This window comes from Dipodomys ordii, unplaced genomic scaffold (genome assembly GCF_000151885.1).
Source record: "Dipodomys ordii isolate 6190 unplaced genomic scaffold, Dord_2.0 Scaffold61, whole genome shotgun sequence".
Taxonomy (NCBI): Eukaryota; Metazoa; Chordata; class Mammalia; order Rodentia; family Heteromyidae; genus Dipodomys; species Dipodomys ordii.
In genome coordinates this window covers 809,903-833,536 of record NW_012267277.1, presented here as the reverse complement: position 1 = coordinate 833,536, position 23,634 = coordinate 809,903, and the positions used below count along the sequence as shown (strand labels likewise).

Genomic DNA, 23,634 nt, shown 5'->3' with positions numbered 1-23,634 from the left:
GGGTGCTAGTTACCTCTTTTTTTGGGGGGGTCCGGTCATGGGGCCTTAACTCGGGGGCCTGGGCGCTGTCCCTCAGCTCTTCAGCTCAAGGCTAGCGCTCTACCACTTGAGCCACAGCGCCACTTCCGGCTTTTTTCTTTTTTGCTTATGTGGTGCTGAGGAATCGAACCCAAGGCCTCATGCATGCAAGGCAAGCGCTCTACCTCTAAGCCACCTTCCCAACCCCATGTGTTAATTATCTTTTATACCTACCACCCTTGGAAGAGCTGGGATTTTTCCGGCAAGAACATGTTCCCATTCCAATTGGAAACCTTTCCTCAACTGCTGGTAATGGAAATATTGCAAGTGTTTGTTTTGTTTTTGGCAAAGTTGATGACATTTGAAAGGGTTATTCATACCAGTGGCGTATAGATAGGATGGATTATCGAAACAGAAATAAAGAAGCTGTTGCCTCTGTCTGTTGCATTTCTGGAAGTGATGAGACCTGACCCAGGATAAGGACGGTGGAGACAGAAAGGAAAGGACATGTGTGGGTGGTGTTTATTACCAATGGGATGTGGGGCTTGAAAGGATGCCCAGTGTAGAGGATAATGCTTAAGTTTCTGGCATAGTTTCCAACTGTGGTCAGCCATCCAGGTTCTGCTTTCCTCCCTGGGCTGTGTGTGTGTGTGTGTGTGTGTGTGTGTGTGTGTGAATGGAGCCATGTAACCCACAGTGTAGCACTTTGGAAATGGCAAAGCTCTGTACCCATTATCATCTACAATATTGTCAAAGCACTCCCATCACTCACTACGGTACCTGGGGGCAAGGATTAAGGGAAGTTACAACAATCACCCCAATAGGGGGTGAGTGGTGGTTCCCAAAGTACCGTGGATTTATTCCTGGCACCTGCCTGCAGCCGGAGGGGGCGTGGCCCTCAGGGCTCCGCCCATGGGCGGGACCTGGGCGGGGCCTGGTCGCCGCGGGAGCCGAATCCAGCGGGAGCCTTAGCCTTAGCTCGCGGTCGCCTGAGGTGCGGACCCGACCCACCCCCGCTCCGCTGCACCCCTTCTCGCCCGGATCCCCGAAGCCGGCAGCGTTCTCCCGCCGCCAGGTGCGACCCCTCGGCGAGCGAGCCCCGCAGTCCTGCACTCGGAGTCCGAGGTAAGGGGCGCGGCCCCGGCCCCCGCTCGCCCTCCCGCCTGTGAGGGTTGCGAGGCGGCGCCCGGCAGCCGAGGGGACCGGAGCAGGGGTTGGGGGGCGCCCGCTAGGGAGGGACCCCGCGGCGGAGGGAGCGTGGCCTGGGCTGGGGGCGTCTCCCCGGAAGGTGTGTGTGTGGGGGGTCCGCTGAGGGAGCTCCGCAGAGCTTGGGGTGCAGCCCAAGCCCGAGCAAGAAAGCGGTGCCAGGGCTGGGGGTAACAAGAGCGGCGCCGGAGGCAGGGAGGGGTCGCTGGGAAGGGGTGCCAGGCGGCCAGGGGCGGGGAAGGGGGTGCCGGGAGGATTAAGGGGGGCGAAGGCGAGGGGGGGCGTGGAGGCGCGGAGCCTCGGGTGGGGGCTGGGTCGGAAGGGGTCTTTGAGCCGAGAGGAGCGAGGTGCTGAGTGGTGAAGGGCGCTGGGCAGGAGGGGGGCCGTCTGGTCGGGGAAAGGGTCCAGGGAGGGCGGCGGGGACACGAGTGTGGACTGCTGTGGAACGGAAAGCGTGTGGGGCAGAGAGCAGCTGGTGCCTGGGAAGGAGTCTGGGTGCGTTGGAGGGCGAGGGGAGGGGCTTGGAGGGGCCAGTGTGGAAAATAAGGAGGGAGAGCTGGGAAGGGACAGAGGAAGGGCAGTGGCTCTAGTTGTGGACAGGTGACACCTAGGTTCTGGTCAGGAGTGGGGAGAAGGCACTGGACTAGAGCAAGGTCTGGTGGCTTAAAGTGGAGCAACCTTGAACTTGCAGAGTTAGAAGCTGGGTCAGGTTGAGGATGAGGTCAAGTATGGAGTGTGATGTGTGTGAGAGTGTGAGGTGTGTGTATGTGTGTGGGGGGGTGAGGGAAGACAACATGGGGTCAGAGTGAACACTAGACTCTGGCTTCTCCAGAGTCTGAGGGAGGAGGAGCAGGGACCCAATTATACCACCATCTGGATCACCAAAGAAGAGAACAGTGGACTGGAAAATTCATCCTCAGGTGGACTCTGCTTTAGATGCTCAAGATGGAAGGAATTTGGGGGAGGATAGAGTGGCAGTTTCTGAAAGCTAATAAAGGTGTGCTTCTCCATCCCCCTTTTCTAGGATCCAGATGGAAAGGGATGGATGACTGTAAAAAGAATGGATGTGTGTATGCGCACGCAGATAGATGCACACACCTGTTTTGGGCCCATAAACAGAGGAAGACAGTGGAAGTGGTGAAAGGCACCGTTTGTAGTGGTAGGAAGCCCAGAAGAGAAGTGATATGGCAAGGCAGGTAGGTCTGACAGTGGTGGTCCTTGGCAATGAGAATTTAGCTAGTTGTGGAGTCAGTGTGTTTCCAGCAGAGAAAACAATATGAAGAAAGACAACAATCTAAAAGAATCTCCAGTCCAAAAAGTAAATCTCTAGTTTCTTAAGGATTGTGATAAAGGAAACCAGTAACATAGAATGTTTACATTGTTTTCTTTGTGTGTGTGTGTGTGTGTGTGTGTGTGTGTGCCCATCATGGAGCTTGAACTCAGGGCCTACACACTGTTTCTAAGCTTTTTAGCCCAAGGCTCTAGTACTCTACCACTTGAACCACAGTACTCTACTTTTGGCTTTTTTTTTTTTTTTGGTGGTTAATTGGAGATATGTATCTCAAGGATTTCCCGGTTCTGGCTGGCTTTGTACCTCAATCTTCAGATCTCATCTTCCTGAGTAGATAGAATTTATAGGCACCCAGCATGGTTTCCCCTTTAAGCTTGGAGCCCATTAGGATTCCACTTCATCTTTCCAGAGTAGACACAAGGCCTGGCACATAGTAGGTGCGCAGCTGTGTAAAACCCTGCAAAATAGATGTTACTGATGCTTTTATGTATGTGTGCCTCCATGTTGTTATTAGTTGCACTCATGTCTATCTACTTCCAATCTGAAGAAGGAACAAAATGGCTTTTACCAAGTCTTCCTTGTGTTTAGGACCAAATGTTTCCAAAGCAACTAGCAGGATACATTTCATAGATGCTCAGTAGATGGTAGCTATTATGATACTATTTCTGTGGTTCTATGAATCTTGGGAAAACAGTGAGGAGTGCTGGGCTTGGCTGGTAGTAGTGGGTTGGTAGTGTGGAATCATCTAAAGAAAGATGAAATGTAAAATTAGTTAAAGTACGACTTTTAGAGGAAGGGCATATTTCAAAGTAACGTCCACATTTGCCCCCTCCTTATCCCCACTGAAACTTGAAAGAGGACAGTTTCATTTATTGAGTCCCTGCTATATTCCATATACTATGCTAAATGCATTACTTACATGACTTACAATCTTTCTAACAATGATTGTTTTACCAAGGAGGAAACTGTGTCTTAGTCATTTTATATTTGGTCCCGGTCTCATAGCTAATAAACCATAGGGCTGGAAACTGAATCTAGTTTGTTTGATTTGGAACCCTAAATTATTTCCATTACTCAGAATGACTTTCTAATAAAAAACATGAAGCATATAGGCAAAAGAAAAATTGAAGAGGTTTATAAAGCACTCTCTCAACCACTGATTTTAACAGTTTTTCCAGGAAGCCATTTTTTTTTTTGGCGGGGCTTTGGTGGTGGTGGTGGTGGGGGTCGGTCATAGGGCTTGAACTCTGGGCCTGGGTGATGTCCCTGAGCTTTTCAGCTCAAGGCAAGCATTCTACCACTTGAGCCATAACACCACTTCTGATTTTCTGGTGGTTAATTGGAGATAAGAACCTCATGGACTTTCCTATCCAAACTGGCTTTGAGCTGTGATCCTCAGATCTCATCCTCCTGAATAGCTAGGATTACAGGTGTGAGCCAATGGCGCTGGCACAGGAAGCCATTTTATTCACTCATTTCATAGATGAGAAGACTGAAGTCAAGGGTAGGATTTGCCTGTGATTACATACACATTAAGAAACGAGCCAGGATTCAAGTCTCTTGGATTCAAGTCTCTTGCATTCAATCTTGCCCTTAACCTTTGAAGTACATCTATTACCTTCTTCACTACACTTACTATGTTCATCTTTTCTTGCTAGGTTTTAAGGCTCTTTTTCCTAGCTGAAGATTGCTTCTTCCTCAGGTGTTTATTTCTGTCCCCTTTGAGATATAAAGGGTTTTTTATTTTTCACAGCAACCCTGTGAGGGGCCATTTCTTTCCTTTCCTCAGCCTGGAACTAGGGATGACTTCCCAGATGGTTCTTGCGCATTCATCTGTATTTCTCCTCACGGGCACAGTGAGCTACCCAGCTTTATCATTTTATGTGGCTGTCACAAAAGAGAGGGAAGATTTGATCGATGCTTATCTTACAAATGCAGTTCTGCACGCACCACTGTGCAGTGACCAGTCTGCTCAGATCTGCCTCAGGCGACTGCCTGCTGGGATGCTTTTTTCATCTCTTCCAGATGTCTGTTACCCCTCCTCCCCCTGAAGAACCCCTAGGGTGTTTCCATCTTAACCCTTCTCTCTCTGCGCGTCCCTGTTTTCACACCATGTACCAGGAAAGCCATGTTGTGTCCACATAAGCAGCTGTTGACTATATACTAAGGCAAGTACAGTGTGGTAACTAGGTACTCTATTGGGAATTCTTCTTTACTTATCCTAAAACTGGTCAAATCTGGGAGACATTAGATCACAGAAATTCTAGTCCTGAACTGACTTGTGTGCAAATCCTTGCTGTTTGTGAAGCTTCATTTTTTTCTTACTTATAAAATGAAGAGGGGCTGATCACAGCAGGAATGGGAGCCGTCATTCCCCACTCTCACATTCAGGGTAGCATAGCCAATTTTACACATGTACAAGTGTATTTTTTTTTTCAGCACGGTGAAAGAAGCACATACATAATCATTCTTTTAGTTAAAATTCACAGCAGCCTCATGAAGTATGTAGTGGCATCAGATGGGGAAACTTAAACTTCAGTGATTTGTCCTAATTCATTTATTGAATTATTGGGAAAGCCAGGACCAGTAACCTGGCCTTTGGTTATCATGTTACGTGTGTTATTTCAAAATTCTTCTAAGAGTGTAAAATTAGGTATATTATCTAGAGTGTAAAACTAGCTATATTATTTTAGAAATGAAAACTAGTAATATGGCATTTACATCAGTAGTCTAATACATAGAAAATGCCTGATAAGGGGCTGGGAAGGTGGCTCAGTGGTAGAACGCTTGCCTTGCATGCTTGAGGCCCTGGGTTCGATTCCTCAGCACCACATAAGCAAAAAGAAAAAAGCCGGAAGTGGCTCTGTGGCTCAAGTGGTAGAGCGCTAGCCTTGAGCTGAAGAGCTGAGGGACAGAGCCCAGGCCCAGAGTTCAGGCCCCACAACCGGACCCCCCCCAAAAAAAAAGAAAATGCCTGATAAATGCTTATGGAAAATATGCCCTGGGTCCAGTGTTGGCAGGTTTTCTTGGTTCAAACTTCCCTGACTCCAGAAGGGGAAGCAGTTAATCTATTGTCAAATAGATGCAAATAATGGAGTCTCACTGCAAGAGAGGACAGTTGAATAAGATTTAACTACAGTAATGAAGTACATCAGCTCCACATTCCAGTTGTGGAGATTGGGGGTCCAGAGTGATGAAGTGACTTTCATTAATTCAGTACACATTTACTGAGTGTTATTATGCACTTGGATTTGTGCTAGAAGCCAGGCATGCAGAAATGGAGCGCATTAAGTCCCAGCTGCTCAGTGTAAAAGAGGAGCCAGAATAGTAAACAGCTCTGAAATGACACAAGTGCCATTTGAGTGTTCTGGGAATGTACCATTAGGTGTGCATGCACAGGGAAGAAAGATGCACTTGACCTGGACCTAAAAGGATGAATAGGAGTTTATTTGGAAGTGGGAATAGCATGTAGGCAGAGGAAATACATACATAAAGAACAAAAACAAAATAGTACAGCATATTTGGAATAAATAATAATTTGATATAAATCTGAAAAAGTTGATATTTGATATAAATATTTTATATAAAAGTAACACATGTATGCTGGGAGCCAATGGCTTATGCCTGTAATCCTAGCCACTCAGGAGGCTGAGATCTGAGGATCATAGTTCAAAGCCAGCCCCAGCAGAAATGTCCGTGAGACTCTTGTCTCCAATTAACCACCAGAAAATCAGAAGTGATGCTATGGCTCAAGTGATATAGCGCCTTGAGCTGAAGAGCTCAGGGACACTGCCCAGGCTCAGTGTTCAAGCCCCACAACTCCCCCCCACACTCCCCCCCGCAAGAAAAAGAAAAAAAAAGTAGCATATGTTGGTGAGGGAAAGAGCTTAGAGAATTGGTTCTTTGGTGTATTAGCTCTCTGTTAACCTGGATGGTTTGGGCTTGATCTTTAGAGCTATGGACAGCCACAGAAGTTGTTTGGGGTTTTGTTGTTGTTGTTTGTGTATGTGTGTGTGGTACCAGGGCTTGAACTCAGAGCTTGGGTGCTTTCTGTTAGCTTTTTCTCTCAATGCTGATGCCCTACCCCACAAGTCACACTTCTACTTCCAGCTTTTTGATGGTTTGTTGGAGATAAAAACTTCTTAAATTAGTCTTCACTGGCTGGCTTAGAACTGGGATCCTCAGATCTCAGCCTCCTGAGTAGGTAGGATTACAGTTTATAGTCAGGAGCCATCAGTGCCAGGCCTCATGAAAATTTCTAAAACGGGGAATGATAGCTCTTCTTCCTACAGGAGATTTTCCTTGAAAACCATGTTTTCAAGGTGGGTTAGAAGCTTCTTCTAACCAGGGCCTCCCTGTCTCATCATTTGCCTTCTATTTTATTACTTTTGCTTCCCTGTTCTTTTATTCTTGATAGACACTTATGTCTGATTCATATTTGTACTTTCATGATCAACTCAGGGCTTGCACCAGAGCAATGTGTTCCGCAAATATTTGTTGAGGAAATGAGTGGGAAGACCTAGATTCCACCCCAATCCTAAGCAACATTTGTGGCTGGTGCAGTGGTAGGGTGATTCTGAGTGGCATATATTTTCTCTGTGATGTTGATGTGGGGAGTAAGTGTGTAAATGTCAGGTGGCCATGAGAATATTAGTGACTCAAAGTCACCCTGGAGGTATGTTCTGGAATGACCATAGAGATCTCTTTTGCAGATGGCCTCAGTGACCGATAGTAAAACTGGAATCAAAGATGCCTCTGACCAGAATTTTGACTATATGTTCAAACTGCTCATCATTGGTAACAGCAGTGTTGGCAAGACCTCCTTCCTCTTCCGCTATGCTGATGATACCTTCACCCCTGCCTTTGTCAGCACTGTGGGCATCGACTTTAAGGTGAAGACAGTATACCGCCATGAGAAGCGAGTGAAGCTGCAGATTTGGGTGAGTCCTGGGCTGGGCAGCTTGTGTAGGATATTTTCTTTTTTTGTGTATGTAGGATATTTTGAAAGACAACTAGTCTGCTGCTATAAGGGGTAGAAGACAGGGAAAAAGTGGAGCTTCTAGGCTTGACAATATCAACTATTAATGATATTTTTAGGTATGGCCCCTGGGCTGTCCCCATGCTGGTTTTGTGTAAATTTGTTCTCCTCTGGAGGTTCAGTTGCTTCTTCTGCTTGTCTCTTCAAGAGGCTTTATCTTGGCTTGTAGAAATGACTAAACAAGAAACTGGGCTTTGGAGTTACAGAGCTGGGTTCAAATTCTACTTGGTTTTTTTTTTTTTTTTTGGTACCAGTCCTTGGCTTGAACTTAGGGTCTGTACATGTCCTTCAGCTTTTTCTACTCAAGGCTAGCACTCTACAACTTGAGCCACAGCTTTTTTTGCTGGTTGATTGGAGATGAAAATCTCATAGACTTTTGTCTGGGCTGGGTTCAAATTGTGATCCTCAGATTTCAGCCTCTTGAATAGCTAGGATTACAGGCATGAGCCACCAGTGCCTGGCTCAAATTCTACTTCTACCACTTTATTAGCCATTGAAACTTGACTAAATTACTTAATCTCTCTGGACCACTCTTTCTTCTTTGAGGATTATAGTGGCATATATATCATAGAACTTTGGGGCTACTTAGCATAGTTCCTGAAATATAACAAATAAATGCACGGTAAATATTGGATACAGGATAGGTTTTCTATTGTTGTATAACAATTACTTAAAAACTTGGTGGTACCAGGCACCAACCAATGACTCATGCCTGTAATCCTAGCTACTCAGAAGACTGCAATCCAGAGAATCAATTTGAGGCCATCCTTGGCAGAAAAGCCTAAGAGACTGTACCTCCAAAATATCTAGCAAAAAGTTAGGTTGGAGGCATTGCTCAAGTGGTAGAGCATCAGTCATAAGCAGGCAAGCCAAATGAGTAGGAGGCCTATTAGCAAAACAAAACAAAACAAAAATAAACTTTGATATAAAATAAAAACTTTGATATAAAATAAAAATAGTTGAGTCTGGGAATGTGGCGTAGTAGTAGAGTGCTTGCCTAGCATGCATGAAGCCCTGGGTTTGATTCTTCAGTACTACATAAACAGAAAAAGCCAGAAGTGGTGCTGTGGCTGAAGTGGTAGAGTGCTAGCTTTGAGCAAAAGAAGCTCAGGGATAGTGTCCAGGCCCTGAGTTCAAGCTCCAGGACTGACAAAATAATAATAGTAGAAGAGATAATAACTCCTATTGTTATTATCTTATAGTTTCTGTGGGTCTAACATTTAGGAGCGATTTGAGTTCCATTATATGCAGTCAAATGTTGGCTTGGGCTGTAGTAATCTGAAGGATTGACTGGAACCAGAGAATCTACTTCAAAAGTGGCTTACTCACATGTCTGATGCTGGCTGTTGGCAGAGGCCTTACTTCCTTTCCGTTTGATCCTCTTAGTATCTTTACAGAGCTGTTTAAGTGCCTTTATTTCATGACAGCTGGTTTTCCCCAGAGTGAGAGATCTAAGAAACCAAAGAAGAAATTGCAGTGTTGCTTATGTAGCCTTAGAGTATTCTCTTGGGAGGCAACTAAACACAGGTATGAATGCTGGGGAGAAAAGATCATTGGAAACTGTCTCAGCCACACAACCATTAGGTATTATCTAGCAATGGTACTATTCAAATATGCTCAGATTTCAGAAGATAAAGGAACATGTACATGATAGATTTATCACTGAACTGAAAATTTTGAAAAATTTTGGAAATTTGTGCCAGGGGTGTGAATATCTGTGGTCTCAGCACTTGGAAAGCCAAAATAGCAGGATTAAGAAGTCAAGACCAGCCTTTGCTACATGGCAAAACCCATCTCAAAACAAAACAAAACAAAATTTGTGAAAGTTTGAACCATATCTTGCTTATCTGTCGATTATACTTATTAAATAAATAAATATATTATTGGAACAGTTCATATATAGTACTTTTCTTTTTACAAATTATTTCTTGTATTACTATTATCTCATGTTTAACATATGAGAGAGTTAGTCTTTTAATGCATCCTAATTTTACAGAAGAATATAACGTAGCAATTATCTTAGGTAAACGACACAGCTATAAAGTGAAATTTGGACTCATCTTCTGATTCTAAATAATGTGCTATTTTCTCTATGCAAAGCTTATGGATCTTATATTTCCATTTATGATAAGTGGGACATTAATTTATAGAGATTAATATTAATTTAGTTCTCTATTAAAAGCACTGAGGAATCAAAAATAGTTTGAAATTGGAAAAACTATAGAGTGTATGTACTTTTTTGATTCTAAAGGTGTGGTTTCCATACCTGACTACATTAGCAACATTTGAGGATTTGCTAGAGATGCATATTCTTTATATATATATATATATATATATATATATATACATATATGTAGAAATGCATATTCTTCATATATATATTATTGTAAAGATACTATACAGAGGGGTTGCAGTTATATAAGTAAGGTAATGAGTACATTTCCTATCCAGCATTGTTAGCCCTTCCTTTGTTTTTCCACTACCATCCCTTCCCTCCCCACCTCCCCAACTTCTTTCTCCCCCTACCAAGTTGTAAAGTTTCCCTTCCCCTTCTCATATTAGAATAATGTATATACAAGATGCAGGGCACCGAAATCAAATACAGTGAAAACAGGGGTTGTACCATGGGGGAAGAGCACATAAAAGAAACAAAAAAATCACATAGTACATTAAAAACAACAGCGACAAAGATAAAAATCACTTGTGTCCCTATCTTGGGGTTCATTTTGCTTAGTATCATCTTATATGGTCATATGTACATAGCTTTTGACCTTTTCTGCTTGTCTGGTAAGATTATTCTAGACATATACTAGTTATTGCAAATAAGGGAAACCATGGGTCTGGCTTACTTCACTTAATATAATTTTTTTCCACGGTTTTCCATTTCCTAACAAATGGGGTGGTGTCATTCTTTCTGATGGAGTCATAGAATTCCATTATATATATATACCACATTTTCTTGATCCATTCATCTACTGAGGGGCATCTGGTTGGTTCCCTATCCCAGCTATGGTGAATAAGGCTTCAATAAACATATTTGTGCTGGTAGTTTTAGTATGGCCTTGTTTGTAATCGTTTGGGTAAATGCCCAAAAGTGGGATTGCTGGGTCATGGGGGAGCTCTATGTGTAGTCTTTTGAGGAACTTCCATACTGCTTTCCAAAGTGGTTGAACAAGTTTACACTCCCACTAACAAAGCAGTAAGGTTCCCCTTTGGCCACAACCTCTCCACCATCTGTTATTAGATTTCTTGATTATAGTCATTCTAACTGGGGTGAGGTAGAATCTCACTGTTGTCTTGATTTGTTTCTTTTATGGCTAGAAAAGTTGAGAATTTCTTCAGGTGTCTATTTTTATAGAAATGCATATTCTTATGTGAGCCTCTGACTTTCTGAATCTGCTATTATAAAATGCTGGAATTTGGGCCCAACAATCTGTGTTGAAGAAGTCTTCCAAGTGGTTTAAAGGCAGGCTAAATTGCAGAACTATTGATCTGACTTAACTACCTGTGGTAAGATTCGACAAGAGTTTACTAAAGGCTCCTATTATGTATTAGGACTTCCACTTCAGTTATCTGACAGCATCTTCACGGCAGAAGCACACACAGGTGTGAGAGACTATTTTAGGCATGGTGAGCAATATAGTGAAACCAAATCAAGGCTGTGAAAAACAGGGAGAGTGTGTTGAGAAATTTGCTGGAGAAGCCAGAGATGGCTGATTGAGAGTCAAGGTAAGATCTATGAGGATGTATTTATTTCACTGACTTAGTTGATCACTGCTTTGCTTAAAAACATTTCACCGTTTTTATGTGTGCATATATTTTTAGGTAGCAAAATGAACTTTTCCATATATTCACAAATACATTGAAATGTGAGCATTTAAATGTTGTTTCATGTTTATGTATTTTAACATCCCTTGGTATACAAAAGTAAATACATATACAGACTAAGTAAATAACCATATATTGTGCATACGGTACTTTGTATAACAGTCAGAGGCTTCTTGTCATTGTCCAGAGAGTACATGTCTGATGACTCTTTAGAAAGCTCACTTAATTTTATTTTCAATCTCTGGATATAAAATATCATTTTTATTAATACGTATGATGTAGGTTGGCACAGATATCTTCATTTGATCCCTGAATCAGCTGACCACATAGTCTATAGTTGGGAAATATTGAGGATGTCTTGTGTCCTTTTAAGAGAGTAGCAGTGGCTCCCTCATGCCTCTGCTCATTTTCAGCCTATTGTAAGTATTTGATTTATTGATTATACTACTTAACTCATGAGATTTCACATTGGATATGTGGCTTTTAGAGTCCCATAAAGAAACCTCTGATTATAGACTGTGCTAAGTGTAGTGAACCTAAATGAGCAGTAAAAAAAATGGCTGAACTGACATTTCTCCAACTCCTGGCATAAGTTCATTGCCAGCCACATTTTGAGGTAAAATTAGTGAGGAGTTTATTAGATCTGACTTAGTCACATTGCTTTGCTTAAAAACATTTATCAAAGAGTTTGTGTGTGTGTGTGTGTGTGTGTGCGTGTGTGCGTGTGTGTGTGCTTTTATGCAACAAAGTAAAACCTTTTTTGTGCTTTTGATAAATACATTAAAACTTAAATGTTTAAATTTGTTTAGGTCATCTTTGTATTCTTAACATCTGTTATATTCTGTTATGTAACATCTATTACATAACATCTGTTAAGTAGGTTAAATATGTATATGTAAATAGTCATATATTGTGCATGTTGTACCTAAAATTCTCTACTTAAAGGGATATAAATTTAGAGACCTCTATCACCATCATAAGCACTGGGGAATTCATAGAAGGTTTTGTTGTTGTCATTTTTTAGTACTAGGGTTTGAAATCACAGCCTCATACTTGCCAGGCAGGCACCCTACCACTTGAGAGCTGTTCCTCCAACCCCATAGTAAGGTTTTAACAAAGTCAGACTCGCATCTTCAAAAAATTCTTGGCTTTATCCAGATGTGGTGGCTCACACCTATACTTCTAGCCACTCAGAGATAGAGATCAGGAGGATCATAATTTGAGTGTCCCTTGGGGCAAAGACCCCATCTCAACTAATAGATCTGAGTATGGTGGAATTTCCTGTCATCCCAGCTATGTGGAAGGCATAAACAGGAAGATTATAGCTCCAGCCAATTGCCATATATCCTAAAAATAAGTAAAGCAAAAAGGATAAGGGTATGACCCATGTGGTAACCCTCCACCAAAAGAAGTTCTTGTTTTCAAGTAAAGAATAGAGATGAAAACAAGGCAAAGAAACTGTGGTTTTGGTCCACACTCGTCAATTTGTGCACATTAAATATGTATTTATTTTATAATCAGTTCTACCTTAGAAATTTGTACATAAGTAAAAAATAATTAAACAAGAAATTTGGCTAAATATGGATCAGCTATGAAAGAAAGAATGAAATTCATCAGTGGTTGAGTAAGTAATACGGGCCATATCCAAGTATATAGTTGGCACCAATGGCTCATACCTGTAATCCTAGCTACTCAGGAGGCTGAGATCTAAGGATCAGGGTTCAGGATCAGGAAAATCCATTATACTCTCATTTCCAACTAACTGCCAAAAAGTAGGAAATGGTGCTATGGCACAAAGATGTAGAGCACTAACCTTTTGCGTGAAAGCTCAGAACAGTGTGTATGCCTCAGATTCAAGCCCCAGGACTGGCAAAAGCAGCAACAATAACAAAAACCCAACAAACGAACAAACAAAAGCCAAAGTATGTTAGTCTGCTTGGGCTACCATAAGAAAATACCACAGACTGAGTGGCTTTAAACAGCTGAAATTGGTTTCTCATAGTTCTGGAGGGCGGAAATCTTAAGATCAAGATGTTGACAGGGTTGCAGATAGCTGCTTCTGTGTTGTTCTCACATGGCCCTTTCTCAGTATGTGGGCATGAGGAACGGGGAGAACTCCTTGATGTCTTTTCTAATAAGACTAATCATATTGGATTAGGGCCCTCCACCTTATAGCTTCATTTCACTTTAATAACTTCCTTTCACTTTAATAACTTCCTATAGCCATACTGGAGGTTAGAGCTTCAACTTGTTAATATAGGGAGGACAGTCAGCCCAAAAAACAGAGACAGTGGCAAAGTAACATAAGGAATAGAAATGAGGAGAGAGTTTAGGACCAAAATTGACTGAAGATGATGGTCAACTAGTTGTAAAAGGAGTGAGAAGAACCTAAATATCTCCTTTTTACATAGAAGTTCTGTAAATTTTTAAAAGCTATGTGGGCTTCAGTTAGTCACTTTGCCCCTATGAATACATAATACCCTCATGCCTATAATCCTAGCTACTCAGGAGGCTGAGATCTGAGGATCACAGTTCAAAGTTTGCCTAAGCAGAGAAATCCCTGAGACTTTTATCTCCAAGTAACCAGCAAAATTCTGCAAGGCGATCTGTGACTCAAGCAGTAGAGTGCTAGCCTTGAGCAAAAAAGCTCAGGGACAGCACCCAGGCCAAGTTCAAGCTCCAGTACTGGTGTGTGTGCACACCTTACATGTTTATTGAGGAGGAGAGGCCTAATGCAATAGCAGAGTATTGCATCCAGCACATACTAGGAATGCAAGAGATATTAGATTCCACCTCTTTTCTTTCTCCTGTCCACATGCAAAGGACTATTGGGTCCCCTTCCAGATTTTCCCCTCTGTGGTTCCAGAAGTGCTGAAGCAGCTCCTGCTTACTAGCATGGTATGAAGTGTTAATTCACTTTCTCTACTATTCAAGCCTGTCAGTGAGAAAGTTGTTGTGAGGGAGAAAAGGTAGATTAAGACAGAGAGCATTGCTCCAGTAGGAGTTTTCTGTCATTCTTGGGGAATATCAATTGAGGAGAGTGTTGGGAGTCCCTTCTTTCTGGGGATCTCTTAGCATATAGTTCCCTGAGTGGGCCTATGTTTCCTGAGAGGCCAATTATTGAGGATCAGAGAAGAAAATCTTACTAGGGAAGTGGGGTAGATGAGAAGTTTCACTAAAAGTGAACAACTTAGGGGAAGAAGACTGGGTGAATGAAAAAGCAAGTCAATGGATCTGTAACACATGGCATGTATTTATGAAAACTGCATTAAAAAACTCAAAAAAGAATGAGAGTCCACACAAGTATGAGCAGAGAGAGACTTAGTAACATTACAGCCACAAATCAATCTAAAGGCCACTTACTGCTGGCTGGTGGTTGCCAAGCAACCTTAAGAGACCTTGAGGAAGAGAAGAGTAGGAAGGGCTGCTGGTCAGGGGAAGAATCATCTGTGGAAGGACACAGCTAACGTAGTCCACTGGAACTCTAAGTTCTAATCCTGTGTCAGTGCCCATTTGTGTGATTAGAGTAGCCTTTACTGACTTGTTTCCCTCAACTATCTAGGGGAGAAATAATCCTTGCTTATGGGTTGTTGTGAAGATCAATTGGTGAAAGAGAAGAGAAAGCCCATAGATAACTATGAAGCTGTCAGTTCCTGGAAGTTCATCCACAGAAGGACTGTGGATATTCTCACACAGGCAACTTATTCTTACATGTGCTTTAAATCATTCTTCATGTCACATTTTCCCTCTGATCCAAGGAGGCAGTTGTCTGCTTAGAGAAGAGGTGGTTACAGCCATAGATGTCAAGCTGCCTGGGCAGAGCCAAGCGGTAAACGTCATTGTTTGAACTTATTCAGTAAATATTTATCTGGTGCTCACTCTGTGCCAGTTATTGTGTTAGGCTGGGATATTTCCTTCCTGCTTATGTGGAGTTTGCACTCTAGTATGGAAAATAGACATTCAGTACATGAATGAAAAGGATCTAATTTCACCTATGCTGTAGATATTGAAGGAAAGTCTAGACCTATTTAAACCCCAGGTACTGGATCTGAGAGCTAGGGAATTGCTGAACTGTGATCAGGTCTCATCCTGGACTTCTGGCTAAATCTTATTCACAATTTAAAAGACTAGCTTAAGCCGGGCGCCTGTGGCTCACACCTGTAATCCTAGCTACTCAGGAGGCTGAGATCTGAGAATCGCGGTTCAAAGCCAGCCCGGGCAGGAAAGACCGTGAGACTCCTATCTCCAATAAACCACTAGAAAACCGGAAGTGGCGCTGTAGCTCAAATGGTAGAGCGCTCCCCTTGAGCTGAAGAGCTGAGGGACAGCGCCCAGGCCCAGAGTTCAAGCCCCATGACCGAGAAAAAAAAAAGGCTAGCTTAAACTTGCCAGGTGCCAGTGGCTCATACCTATAATCCTAGCTACTCAGGAGGCTGAGATCTGAGGATCATGATTCAGAGCCAACTCTGGGCATATAAATCTAAGGGACTCTCCAGTAAACCAGTAAGAAGATGAAAGTGGAGAGTAAAAGCCTTGAGTGAAAAAGCCAAGCAATAGCACAAAGCCCTGAATTCAAACCTCAGGATCACGTGTATGTGTGTGTGTGTGTGGGGGGGGTGCACCCACCCACCACACCCCCACACTCACACCCAAATAGTAGTTTTTGTTAAGTTTTTTTGAGAGATCAGTAAATGACCTTCCTTTTCTTCCTCACTTAAATTTGGAGCCAATTTGTAGATAGATGCAAGAGTTAAAGTGTGAAGAATGTAAAGGCCTATTAGTTAAAAAAAAAAAAACACTAGTACGAAGCACATGATAAATCTTAAGATGTAAGGGTTGTTAATACTTTACTCTGGAGTCAGACATACCCAGGCCAATGTGAGTCACTTTCAGAAAGGTGGAATCTAGACTCCTAAACCTAAGCTGGAGACATATAAAGAGGTCAATGGGTAGCACAGAAGAGTCTGGAGGTTGAACAGAGACTAGGGCTTTGACAAGTCCCTATGGCTCCAGGAATGTGGAGACAGCTTGTGAGTACACCATCCTATGTTCAGCTCTAGTGATAATCAGAATTGATTTTTCTAGGCAGCAAGTTTCCTGGTGTGGCTGCAGACATGCTGACACTTTCATCTCCTCAAAGCCTGTAGGAGCCAGCTGCTGCATGGAGTTTAATCTGATTTTTAAAATCACAACAAAGTCTACGGGAAGTCAGATCGAAATTACAGGCATAGTCTGTCTTTGTAATTTGTAGATGAATTAACCAGCAATCCCGAGTGACTATTTGAGGCAGGCACAGCCCCCTTCCATCTATCTAAATTGGTGTAGGAGAAAAAAAAAATTACAAGTCTTTGTGTACTTATTCATGCTGGGAAAATATTGAATGAATAATGCTAAACACTAACATAAGATGACAAAAAAGACCTATAAACAATATAAATGGTATAATAAAGTCATGAAGGAAGTGTGCTAGGAATATGGAGGAGAAAACAGCCACTTCTACTTGGGAAAATGCTCTACAATGGAGGATGCATTGAGCTGGAATCTTGATGTATGAATACAACACTTTGAGGTTATGTGAGGAAAGGCTTTACAGGCAGAAGAAAAGACATTTGCAAAAGCATGACTGCTTTCTAGAATCCCTTAAGTGCCTGACAGTGCCATGCTCTGCAAGGGATGGGTAAAATAGTATCTATAAAATAAATTAATATTCATAAATAATAAAATAATATCTATAATAATACCTTGAAGGGGCACTTAGGACATGGGAACAGATCCTTTGTAGACATTAAGCAGTGGAATGATAGGTTATATAATCTGACATTTTTAAGTAAACAGATTTTTTTTCCTTGCCTGTCCTAGGGCTTGAACTCAGGGCCTGGGCACTGTTCCTGAGCTTTTTTGTGCTTAAGGCTAGCGCTCTACCACTTGAGCTACAGTGCCACTTCCAGCCTTTTCTGAGTATTTATTAGAGGTAAGAGAATCATGGACTTTCTTGCCTGGGTTGGCTTTGAACCACAATCCTTAGATTTTAGCCTCCTGAGTAGCTACGATTACAGGCGTGAGCTACCAGTGCCTGCCCGGCTTAGGTAAACTTTTAATCTAGATAATTTTATGTTCAAAGGAAAACTACAGTGATACTACAGAGAATTTCCACAATTCTTCACCTGTTTTCTCTAACCTTAACAGATTACATAGCCATGGTACATTTGGCAAACCTAAGAGACTGACACTTATACAATATGATGAGCTAGGGCTGGGAAGGTGGCTCAGTGGTAGAGCGCTTGCCTTGCATGCCTGAGGCCCTGGGTTCGATTCCTCAGCACCACAAAAAGAAAAAAGCCAGAAGTGGCGCTGTGGCTCAAGTGGTAGAGCGCTAGCCTTGAGCTGAAGAACTGAGGGACAGCGCCCAGGCCCAGAGTTCAGGCCCCACGACCAGACCCAAAAAAACAACAACAAAAAAAAAAAACAAAAAAAACCCCAATATGATGAGCTAATATTTAGATTTTTTTTAAAGATTTCAGTAGGCTTTTTAAATTCCACACTGATGTCCTTTTGCTATTTCAGGATATAATCTGAAGTATCATGTTGCATTTAATAGCATTTTAATTGACACATAATTTACATGCCATAAAAGTATACCTCTTTAAAGCACACAGCTCAGTGATTTTTTTGTAGATTTGAAAAATTGTATACATTCCAGACATTTTAGTGATTTACATCTCAATATTCACCAGGTTTTCTTTGAACCAAAGTTATGTCTGTTTCAAGAATAAATTATGAGAGGAAGGAGGCTAGTGAGGGAGGGAGGGAAAAAAAGAATCAAAGGAGGAAGGGAGGGAGGGAGTTACAAAGTCTCTCAGGCAAGAAAGAAATATAGGGGCTGGGAAGGTGGCTCAGTGGTAGAGTGCTTGCCTTGCATGCATGAGACCCTGGGTTCGATTCCCCAGCACCACATAAGCAAAAAGAAAAAAAAGCCAGAAGTGGCGCTGTGGCTCAAGTGGTAGAGTGCTAGCCTTGAGCTGAAGAGCTGAGGGACAGTGCCCAGGCCCAGAGTTCAGGCCCCACGACCGGACCCTCCCCCCAAAAAAGAAAGAAATATAAGCAAAAGTAGTTTGAATAGAAGGTTGCAAGTGTAGCTGTTTGAAAGATGCAGTTTCTCCTTCCAAAACATGATAGCAGGCCAGACCTTCTCCATTATCCTATTCTACTAGAGTTGTCTGTTACTATTAGCCTTTTCCCACCAAGTTTCCTATTGGTCATTCATCAGATACAGTGTCAGAGGCTTTCCCTAAATTAACCCACTTTATCCTCACTCTGGCCCCATGGGTTAGGCAGAGACATGTAGTCCCATGCTTGACAGGGAGTAAATAAAAGAAAGAAGAAATTATGTAGAACCAGGACAGAAGCAGGGAGAACTGGTTTAGGATTTACAACAGTGGAAGCAGAAATAATAGGCTTTAACTAGGAAGCCAGTAATGGTGGCAGTGAGAGGATCCATGTTCTATCTGCCTGCTGAAAAGTTTGCAGATGGGATTTGGATTGGATGAGGAGAGAGAATGGGAGGGATCAACAATTTGGCCTGAACAACTGAAAGGTTGGGCATGCCTCTGACTGAGATGGGAAAGACTGTAGAGAGAACAGGATTTGGGGAAACAAATAGAGACTCAATTTGATTATGTTAAATTGGAGATAGCTGTTACGATAACCCAGTAGGGATAAAGAATAAGCAGCTGAATGAATAATTTACAGTTTGAGGCAGAGGTCCTGGCTATAGATATAAATTAGCAAGTCATCAACTCATATATTAGATGGTATTTAAAGTTATGATATGAGATTCATAAGGCCCTGAATTCAATCCCTAGCACGAAAAATGAATAAACCAAGTAAGTAAATACCATGAGACTGAATAGGATCAGTAAGGGCAGAAGTAAAAGTCCAAGCAAAAGAAGTAAAGAGCAGATATATTCCAGCATCAAGATGTTGGGAAGATGAAGAATTGGCAAAGGATTCGGGGGGGGGGGAGGGGGGAGGAGGGGAACAACAACAACAATTGTAGTGTCCTGGCAGTCACATAAAGATAAACTTACAGAGGCAGAAAAGATAACTGTGTGTCAAAGATGCTGATGAATATGAGGACTGAGAATTGATCATTAGCAACATGGAATATGTTAGGAGCCTGGATACAAGCAGTTTTGGTAGAGTGGTGAGAATGAAAACTGAGTAAGAGTAGAAGAGAAATTTAACTATCACTTGAATACTTTTACAGCAGGGCACTGGTGGCTCATGCCTGTAATCCTAGCTTTTCAGGAGGCTGAGATCTGAGGCTCACAGTTCAAAGCCAGCCCAGGCAGGAAAGTCCGAGAATCTCTTATCTCTGGTAAACCACCAAAAAACTGTGGCTCAAGTGATAGAACGCTAGCTTTGAGCTGAAGAGCTCAGGGACAGTGCCCAGTCCCTTCAAGCCACATGACTAACCAAAAAACAAAACAAAACAAAATGAACTTTACAAATGGAGGGTTTTTTTTGGTTTTTTGTTTTCTGGTTTTGTTTTTTGTTTTGCCAGTCCTGGGGCTTGAACTCAGGGCCTGGGCACTGCCCTTGAGCTTCTTTTGCTCAAGGCTAGCATTCTACCACTTGAGCCACAGTACCACTTCTGGCTTTTTCTGTTTATGTGATACTGAGGAATCAAATCCAGGGCTTCATGAATGCAAAGCAGTTTTAATCTGATTTTTAAAATCATAACATAGACTTTGGGAAATATAATCAGAATTACAGGCTCAGTCTGACTTGGTAATTTGTAAATGAATTAACTAGCTATCCTGATTGACTATTTGTGCTTTGAAGAATTTTTGCTTTAAAGAAGAGGAGACAAGGGGCTGGGAAGGTGGCTCAGTGGTACAGCGCTTGCCTTGCATGCATGAGGCCCTGGGTTCGATTCCTCAGCACCACTAAGCAAAAAAGAAAAAAAAGCCAGAAGTGGTGCTGTGGCTCAAGTGGTAGAGTGCTAGCCTTGAGCTGAAGAGCTGAGGGACAGCGCCCAGGCCCAGAGTTCAGGCCTCATGACTGGACACCCCCCCCCCAAAAAAAGAAAAGGAGACAATTGAGATGGCAACTAAAAGTGAAAGGGGTATTGAATTAGAAGGTGTGTGTGTGTGTGTGTGTTTGCCCGCGCACGTGCACGTGCTTACGCCAGTGTGCTTGAGTACCAGTCTTAAGGCTTAAATTCAAGGCCTGGGCTCTGTCTGAGTTTTTTTTTGTTCTCGGCTGGCACTTTTCTACTTGAGCCACACCTCCACTTCTGGCTATTTGGTGGTTAAATTGGAGACAAGAGTCTCATAGACTTTCCTGTCAAGCTGGCTTTGAGCCCAAATCCTCTGATCTCAGTTTAGGATCTGAGGATTACACTAGAATAAATGGCGTGAGCCACTGGTACCTGGCTAAGGTTTTGGTTTTTGGTTTTTAAAATGAGGAAAGTAACAATATGTTTGTTGTGCTGATACAATAATACAATAGAGCTAGCAACAGTGTTGCCAATTAAGAAACAAAACTGCAAAACTGATTAGATGTCTAGAGTGAGAATTCCTGGGACAATATCCTGGAGCTGGTGAGAGGAGATGGACTGACATGCAGAGGTTGACTTCTTGCTGGGAGTAGAAAGTGCATCCACAGCAACAGGGGAGAAAGTGGAGGGCTTTAATACAGGGGGCGGCTTGGGGTTACATGTGCTGGTGAGAGTTCTTAGATACAGTTTCCTGGTGGAGGAGGCAGAAAGGTCATCAGTTAAGAGTAGATTAGAGAAACATTAGAGATTTGAGGAGTGAACATCGTCTAGGAATAAGGGAGAACGAATAGACCAGGGAAATGTAAATTGATTGTTGATTAGCATTAAGGCTCCATTTGCAATTAGGGATCATAAATTGGAATTCATGTATTCATGAATTTGAAGCATGATTGTGTTTATTTTTCCCTTCCAGCTGTATTTTCTTTTGTGGGTAAGGGCACAGAATTGGCAGATAGTTGGCTTTACAGAAGGTGTGGTTTTGCTTGAGTATGATAAAGCAGTAGAAGGGTCAGGGAGTCAGGGGTTTGTATAATCATTGTCTTGATTGACTGCAGAATTCAAGCTAGGCAGAGAGGAAGGTAAGGACAAAGCGGGTGAGAGACAGTGAAAAGATTGTAGGGGATTAAGACTGTTGAAATTGAATGGAGAAGAAGTGGGCTGGGAAAGTCATAGTAGTGTGAGAGTTGGTGGATTGAAATTACTGTGGATAACTGAGGTCCAGAGTATGGCTGTGAGAGTGGTTAAGGTTGGGGTCAAAGATTAGCTTCACTGGACGAGTCCTAGAACAAAAGAGTCTACGAGGCTGGAAGGCACATCTATGTGGGTATTCAAATTATGAAAGATTATGGAGAAAGTAACAGTGAGCCAACAGTTGCCCACTAGCTAATAGAGGGAAGAGTGGGCAGTATAATCTCATGAAATTCAAAGCTGGAGGTGTTTTGTTTTGTTTATTGAAGGAGGAAAAAAGAATGATCTGGGAGCAAGAACGAGAAGCAACATCTGCCTCTTGAGCCTAATGATTAAAGGGTGGTGAGAAGGGAAGCCAGCAGCCATTTAGAGGCTCAGGGAGAAGCTGTTTGCTCAGGAGAGCCAGTTTTTGATTACAGGGAGGGGAAGGAAACATTCAGATGAGGGATTGACCAAACTATTCTTTTCCCCCTGAAAACTGAGTTTCAGGAAAAGTGGTAGGAAAATTTGAGTGGGGAGGAGAGAAGGTAATAAGGGTTAGAAAAGATGCTGTACTGACTATGGAAAGCAGGTGGGAGACTTGGGCCTCTTGCCATGACTGACATGAACAGAGGGATAAAAGGTCAAACAGAACAAGTTATAATGCAGACAGATGGCCCCAGGACAATAGTGTAGGAGGATTTATACTTCACCTTTTTCCTTTGTAGGTCTGATATAGATTTTATTATTTAGCCTTTCCCCCTCATTTTTATTAGCATAAATTAATTGTACAAAGGGATTTCACTGTGATGTTTTCATATATGTGGACAATGTACTCAAAACCCATCTTCTCTACTGAACATCTTCTTGAGAGGCACAAACACAGTAGGGGTGCTTTCCACTTCACACATCAATTGTTGTGGCAATAAACTTAATGTACATACAACATTTTCACCTGTAAATGAAGCTAATAATGCCCCCCACAGAGCTGATATGAGCTGAAAATATCTCTAGCTGTCATGCCAGATCAGTGTTCAGTGATTTCTTGTCAGTTCATTTCATCCTCAGGATATCTCTGGGGATTAGTACTGTTGTTACTGTTGTTTTGCAAGATAAATAAGCCGAGAAAATACTCAGTAAAAAGTGAACATGTTCTGAAGTATGTTTATTGTGGAGCAGCTATAGATTTTGCAGATTTATTACCTGCTTGTGTGTGGGTTTGTTTTTGAAGAGGGTCTTGCTGTGCAGTCCAGGCTGGCAATCCTTCTTCCTCAGACTCCTACTAAACAGTTGGAATTACACGTATGTGCTACCACATTTGGCTACTTGCTTTTATTTTCCCAATAACTATGACAATTAGTGATGCACAGTACAAATGAGGAAATTGAGACTCAGAGAAGTAAAGAACCTTGACCAGATCTTACAGAGATTAGTAAATGCCACAGCTGGAATTCAGAATTAAGGCTGTCTACTGCTAAAGTCTGTGTTCTTTTCTTTTTTTTTTTTTTTGTCGGTTGTGGGGCTTGAACTCTGGGCCTGGGTACTGTCCCTCAGCTCTTCAGCTCAAGGGGAGCGCTCTACCACTTGAGCTACAGCGCCACTTCCGGTTTTCTGGTGGTTAATTGGAGATAGGAGTCTCACAGTCTTTCCTGCCCGGGCTGGCTTTGAACCGCGATTCTCAGATCTCAGCCTCCTGAGTAGCTAGGATTACAGGCGTGAGCCACCAGCGCCCGGCCTGTGTTCTTTTCATACTCAAACTGCCTCCATCATGTTTGCAACACCCTGTGTACCCTGAACCTCACAAGAGACTCAGAGTTCCACAGCTAACATTGGGACCCTCCAAATATACACTCAGAAAGGGACAATTTTCTATTGCAGACTCACCTGGTAGCTTTTCAGTTCCCTTCCTTTTAGACCAACCCTCTTCTCTCTTTCTTTACCTATAAGTTTCCCAGGTGGATTCTAATGTGCATCCAAGTTGAACATATTGTTGTGGAGGTATAAAATTGAGTTAGTACTTAATGT

At 42.4% G+C, this 23,634-nt stretch overlaps 1 protein-coding gene across 1 annotated transcript in view; it reads left to right on the top strand.

Moving 5' to 3' along the window:
• The first annotated feature begins 1,078 nt into the window (after nucleotides 1–1,078).
• Nucleotides 1,079–23,634, top strand: part of Rab3b (RAB3B, member RAS oncogene family) — a 63,627-nt gene continuing 41,071 nt past the window's right edge. Inside the window, exons 1-2 of the mRNA XM_013022263.1 lie at nucleotides 1,079–1,143; nucleotides 7,228–7,455. Of these exons, the coding sequence (XP_012877717.1) occupies nucleotides 7,228–7,455 (228 nt within the window). The 5' untranslated portion in view covers nucleotides 1,079–1,143. The remainder of the gene's footprint in view (nucleotides 1,144–7,227; nucleotides 7,456–23,634) is intronic.